This window comes from Etheostoma cragini, chromosome 6, assembly GCF_013103735.1.
Source record: "Etheostoma cragini isolate CJK2018 chromosome 6, CSU_Ecrag_1.0, whole genome shotgun sequence".
NCBI lineage: Eukaryota > Metazoa > Chordata > Actinopteri > Perciformes > Percidae > Etheostoma > Etheostoma cragini.
Genome location: NC_048412.1, coordinates 16,828,546 through 16,834,793, shown reverse-complemented (window position 1 = coordinate 16,834,793; position 6,248 = coordinate 16,828,546). Strand labels below are relative to the sequence as shown.

The 6,248-nt window shown below is 41.1% G+C and overlaps 1 protein-coding gene across 5 annotated transcripts in view; it reads right to left on the bottom strand.

The window, feature by feature from the left end:
* The window catches only part of adam22 (ADAM metallopeptidase domain 22), a 53,096-nt gene that overhangs the window by 2,447 nt on the left and 44,401 nt on the right, over window positions 1-6,248 (bottom strand). The window contains exons 27-32 of one of the 5 annotated variants that reach the window (XM_034875247.1): window positions 5,543-5,743; window positions 4,982-5,082; window positions 4,598-4,664; window positions 3,136-3,222; window positions 893-1,016; window positions 1-386 (exon numbers count right to left, since the gene is read on the bottom strand). The exon at window positions 1-386 is cut by the window's left edge and continues 2,447 nt beyond it. In XM_034875247.1, coding sequence (XP_034731138.1) covers window positions 366-386; window positions 893-1,016; window positions 3,136-3,222; window positions 4,598-4,664; window positions 4,982-5,082; window positions 5,543-5,743 — 601 coding nt within the window. In that variant the 3' untranslated portion in view covers window positions 1-365. Of the gene's footprint in view, window positions 387-892; window positions 1,017-3,135; window positions 3,223-4,593; window positions 4,665-4,981; window positions 5,083-5,542; window positions 5,744-6,248 lie in introns of those variants that run through there. The other 4 variants (XM_034875249.1, XM_034875248.1, XM_034875250.1 and 1 more) reach the window with 4 other exon arrangements.

The following is a 6,248-nucleotide window of genomic DNA, read 5'->3' as shown; positions in this document are numbered from 1 at the left end:
GGACAGGTAAGGGGGGTCTGAGTGGAGGGGGGTTTCCAGTCCCATAGATGTGGCCTGAGCGGACAGGAACAGCTCAGTCTGAGCTCCAGCTAGTCTCAAGTAGATGTGGAGCTGGTTTCTCTGCCGGCATTCAGTAACACCTTGTAGATACCCACTGAATGCCGCTGTCTAGCAAGACAGCCTCAGAGATGCTTGTACACACTCACACACACCTTTGCCTAATTCCACTCCAGTGGTGGGCTATCTCATTCTTTCTCTCAAATCGTTTAGAGTCATTTTTGTTACATGTTTGTGTTTTTCATTCATAGAAAAGGAGAGACAAGTGTAGTTCCTCAAGGTCTTTTGCAGAGTGGGTAAGAAGGCTGTTATATTGAAGTCTCCCACAGCTGAGGAGAAGAGAAGAAGGGAAATGCACAGAAAAGAGAAAGGGTTGGGGGAAGGGAAAATGAAAGAAAAGACGTTTTATTTTAACATATGTAGTTAAAATATAAGGCTTATTATTTTATTTTGTCTTTTTATGATTTAACAAAAATACACCAGCCTTTAAATCATGATCCTCATTAGCAGTGTTTCAGTAACTTTCATTGTTCATAGTTTTTTTCTTCTTTGTAAAGCCATGAACACACTTCACTATGGAGACTTGTCATCACATATTGAACTATTGACTTATCCAACTACTGAAATACTGAAACGTTTTTTTGATGAATCCTGGTTCAGAGTTTATAGCTCAGTCTGGGGCAAAATATTAGATTTTCTAACTACTTTTTACATTAACATGTAATAATCTATAATGACCTGCCCTACTTTGAATCTCCACTGTATTAAAAATCAATTTTGCAAAATCAGTGTTATAATCTGGCTTTAAAGGATGTAATGTGCTCCTGATACTTGCCCTGGCGCTCTGCCTGTTGGCTTTCCTCTGGTCATCGGGGAGAGGGGGCATAGGGTACGGGTATCTCCTGCTGGATGCAATAGATCCTGTAGAGGAAGTGGGAGACTTGGCAGGGGATAGCGTCCTGAGGAAAAGGAGAAGTGACATTATTAATATATTGTCCTGTTATATTCTGGTTGGTTTAGGAATAAGTTGGTCAAAGACACAGATGGGAAATGAGGCTAGATTCAAGAGCTAATGTTAGATCTGTGACTTTGGGCAACATCCTCCTGATGCTCCAATTATTCACCTTTCTACAGAGAGAGGTTGATCTTAAAAGCTCCAACTGCTGTCCACCAAAAAGCACAGAGACAGACAGATAATGTATGTGTGTCTATAGCTCAGCTTTTAGGGGCAACCTCTGTACACGAATCCCAGCAGCGGTGTGGGCTTAGTCATAGTTTACTGCAACTCACATGCTTAACCCTGCCACAGCATTACTTTTTCTTCATCATGGGGACAGCACTGACACACAATCCGCGGAAAAAACCTTTGGTCTCTGTTAAAAATACATGCTGCTAATGTGTTTGTTTGTGTGTGTGTGTGTGTGTGTGTGTGTGTGTGTGTGTGTGTGTGTGTGTGTGTGTGTGTGTGTGTGTGTGTGTGTGTTTAAATGAGGAATGCTGGGAGCAGTGAGTATGATAAGGTAACTGGGACCACAGACCAGACCGATGCTGGGTGAGAACAACACACACAGAGAATCAGAGGGAGAGGTCCTGTACAATGAAAGAGCCACAGAAAGCCTGCCCTATCAACAGGAGCTTGTTTCCATGGCTGCTGGGTGGTGATCGCAATACCTGGATAAGTCAGATAAGTAAGTAGAGGAGGGAGCGGGTGGACCGCTGGTTCCAGAAATCCTCTTTTTCTCACAATGAATTCCCATGTTGACAATTTATTTATCAACATGACTAAAATAAATTGCCACAAATAATAAAGGGATTTACTGAAATGTTTTCTATGGATGGCAGTTCACCACTTTTGTCCAGGCAGAGATATCTCTATGTATTGGACATTTATGGGAGAGAATGAATCCTACTGACTTTAATGTGCCCCTGACTTTTTTGGATTACGTTTACATTTGTGGGTTAAATGAGATGATTATTGGATGGATTGCTGAGACGTGGTACACACATTTACCTCTGGATGACCAATGCTTTGGTTTATGACTGAAGAATTAATCTGTAAATTAGCTCATCTTTGTATGCTCACTGTACCTGATTTGATTTTTGTGATTTTTATGGATTAATTATAGATCTTTCTAAGCAGCTGCTTGTTTCAGACAAATAAATAAGAAGCATTTTGTGCCAATTAAGTGCTGGAAATAACAGTCAATTATGCAAAATTGTCTGTGAGAAAAACATGTCTTTGGTTTTACTTCTGAGACCAGGGCTCCCCAATGTAACACTCTACATTTCTCTACTCCTTTGGACTGTTTCTGTCCTTCACTAGATGTATTAAGGGGAGAAGAGGCAGGAATGTGCTCCTGAACATGTGAAGGTCTATAGACTACACTGCATATTGGCGTTTAACTTGCAGTAGTAAAAAACAAAAACAGTCCATGAGATGGTACGGATACTGAACACAGACCATGAGCTTTCCTTGCCGTTCTCAAGGAAACCTTGTGGCTTGTGATTATCTATAGACCTTGAACATCATCAGAGTGGTGGCCTACAGCCCAGTGATGATGTCAGCGCAGAGGCTTGGCAGTGACATCACACTGATGCAAAGGCACGTGAGGTCACTGAGAGCGAGGTGAGGCTGACACACAGACACTTACTGACAAAACAACACGCAACATGCAGAGGCAACAAGAGACTGAGGGGAAGAAGCAAAGAAGGGAATAAGGAGGAATAAGGAATATTAGAATTGTCACACTATCACAGGCAGTGAGAGACTGTTGTTTTTGCAGAATCATTTGCTGAAAATAAGTCTGTAAAGTTGAGTGCAGCTGATAAAAAAAAAAAACGAATGTCTTTCTCAAACTAAAAGGAAGAATTATGAAAAAGTGGAAACATAATGTAAAGCAACCCCTTTTAGGAACCCCGAGTCGCAACATGCCAGCGGTCGACAACACTTTCTCTGAGGTTTTACTTTTAAATATTCAGATTAAAGCTAACTTTCATTGACCAAGCCACAAATCAAACCAAAAGTGAGCGTTTTTTTGGACAAGCGTGTGGGGAGCGGGACATAGTCTGAGATAATACCTAAGGTAAGGTCCTTGAGTGTTTCTATTCACATCTTCTACCCATTTAGTTACATCATAAAACTCTTTGAAGCGAGGGGTTAAATACCTGTGGGAGGGGGAAGGGGGTGATGGACACAACAAAGGGAGGGGGAGAAGAGAGAAAAGGAACAGAAATTGAAAAGGACAATCTCCAGAAATAAGCAGGTGTAGGGGGGAGAGAGGAAGAGGAAATATTTCAGGAAAGCAGAGCAGAGCAAAGATATCCTAAACAAACACCAAGATGCAATTAAGAAAATGGTGAGAAGATGGCGGACAGACCTGTGTGTGGTTTCAGATGAAAACAGCACCATGGAAATCACAAACAACTGTTGTGTGTGTTATAGGCTCAGTTGCATATTGGTTACATGTCACATCATTCCAAGCAGTCGGCAGCCAGTCTCATGCTTGCAATGAGAACAGGTGCACTGCGGACAATTGTAAGCCAAGACCTTCAAACCCACAAACAAAGAAACACACCAACACGCCAGGCTCGGAGGCAGCCGATGCACACTGTTCATTCACAGTCAACAGGCATGGGCGATTTTAAAACACTTTTACAAGGCACTGTATCCATGTCACATTCTCATTAAGGGCAGAGCCCCCTAAAGGTCTAATCCTAGAATCGCCCTGGTCAACAGGCATATATGCAATTGTTTTACTTGTACACAGGTATGAGGTAAGAAAGGGTTATTTTGAGGTGTAATACAGCCTCACAAGCCAGACAGGGCTTTCACACTGCAGCAGGGAGTTCACACTGCAAGAGACAACATGATCTCACTGGCCTGCGATTTGACTAGCTTGTAAGGGTCAGTGTAACATACTCCTCAAACTGTACCTCTCTCTGTCTCTGGTACAGAGTTGTGTTTTTCATAGTTACGCTACGCCTTTAACAGATCAATCTAATGAAAGAAATTAATTAAAAATAAACAGTTTTATTTCTTGTGCCATAGATCTTAATTGTTGTTCAAACACTATTAAAAACATAAATGAGCCACACCGTGCACTGGGTGAACCGTACTTTATTCCGGTCGATGCTCTTGAGCGCCCCAATCATGTATTAATCCACGGGTGAAAATAGTTCCAAACAAATACAGTCTATGCTTCTGTTGGAGGAACCACTGCTAAAACCTTCAGTGCCCAGGTGTTTGAGATGATTATTAAAATTTTTGTATTTATTCTTTTTTATTATTGATGATTTACATCTTCAGTAGGGAACCAGTGGGACAAGATAGTTGCGGTAGTTGAGACTGACTAAAACAGTTTTTGTTTTGGTCTTTTCACGGCATGTGTTGACATAAAAAAATATAAAGCATTTCACCAGTTTATCCTTTTTTTAAAACTCATTAAGTCTATTTTCCATTAAAGTTTTTCCTTATCTGCACATCCCATGTTCAATGTTCATTGACCTCAGGACATGACCAGCTTGCCCAAAGAGAACTTACTCTGTGGAGTTGGAGCGAGCACGGAACTTCTTTCCTTTCAGTTTCTTACGATTACCGCTCAGATTCCCTGCAGAGAAACAAAACATAAACACATGCAAAATATTTACTAGGGGGGATGTTTAATGCAAGAGAGAACATTTAGGAGTATGACTGCTGTGTATCCCCAAAACAAATTCACTTATTTTGGCTCTGGCAAAGACTTTGTGTTTTAGCTACAGTAGTTTAGACAACTTTATAATAATGCTGAAGACATGAGGTGTTTTCTTTCCTTTTTTCACCACAGGTGTCCCGCCTTTTTCCTGCATTAGTTTTGGTTTTAGTTTTCAGAGCAATAGAAGCAGGGTTTTCTCTTACTGTGAGTATAAGTGGGGATTCTGTTTTTACCTTGCCATGAGTTGCTCCTCGGTCGCCCGTTTTCACAGATGTCGGAGATGTGTTTGGCGTCTGGGATTCTCTCGCTCCATGAGTGGGATAGACCATTAGATCTACACACACACACACGCATACACACGCGCACACACACACACACCGCATGGACAGAATTATATCAGAACAGCATTGTCGGTCCAAGCTGCTACAAATCACTAAAACGCTTCTGCTCCTGTTGATAAGTGGAGAGTATGGAGACGAGGGAGAGGCTGAATATGAAGACACCAGCGCAGCAGATGGCAGCATTATGAGCCGTAACGCAACATCATGGCAGCTAAAAGTGACATGAAATGAGAAATGTAGCAGTGAGGTATTTTCTGCTGAATATGCCATCTGCAAAATGTTCATCATTTTCCAAACATTTTGATTCAACTCCAAAATGTTTACAGAATGACACACGACATGAAAGCCATGATGGTAAAAACACATGATATGAACACACCAGTGATTTTTCAGAATCACATATGCACACACACAATTGCCAGTGAATGAATGAGTGATGATGAGATGGCACACCTGAAGCCAAACAGTGAGATGTTCTGAGAAATGGAGGGGATGGAGGGAGTGAAGGACAGGGTGCAAATCTGGAGGTGCGACAGGCAGGCTGACCTCTTCTTGGAGCTGCAGCCGGAGTTTGTGCTGACACCTGGAGGCATGTCACTGTAAAAGGAGTCTGCATCCCCAGGCTTTGTTACATAGTCACCTGGGGGCATTTGCCTGGATATACAGAAGAATTATTTTAGATATGAAATCACAGCAATTACAGAAATATTCCCCATTCAGATATTTCTATGAAGTTATTTATCACAAATCTATGATGTTCAATAAATTAACTCGCCAAAAAAACACATGTTCAGCACTGCAAACTTATAGCTTGTGGCTGTGTTGCCTTTGAATCTACTGAACCTCCAACTGTATTAGTGAGGTTTCCCTCCCACTTAAAGTTTAACACCAGTGGCAGTGGTATAATGATGCCATTCTCAGTGGTGGAAAGCAGTTATTTACATTTACTCAAATTCTGTAATTAAGAACAAATTTGAGGTACTTTGTTCTACTCCATTACATTGTACAGATAACTTATTACTCTGCTATATTTATGTAACAGCCATAGTTACTAGTTATCTTTTAGTTTAAGATTTAGTGTACACAACAGTAGGATCAGCTTCTAAAATAGTGGTTTTCACAGACTAAACTGCTCCACAATATTAAAAAAATCCACTCT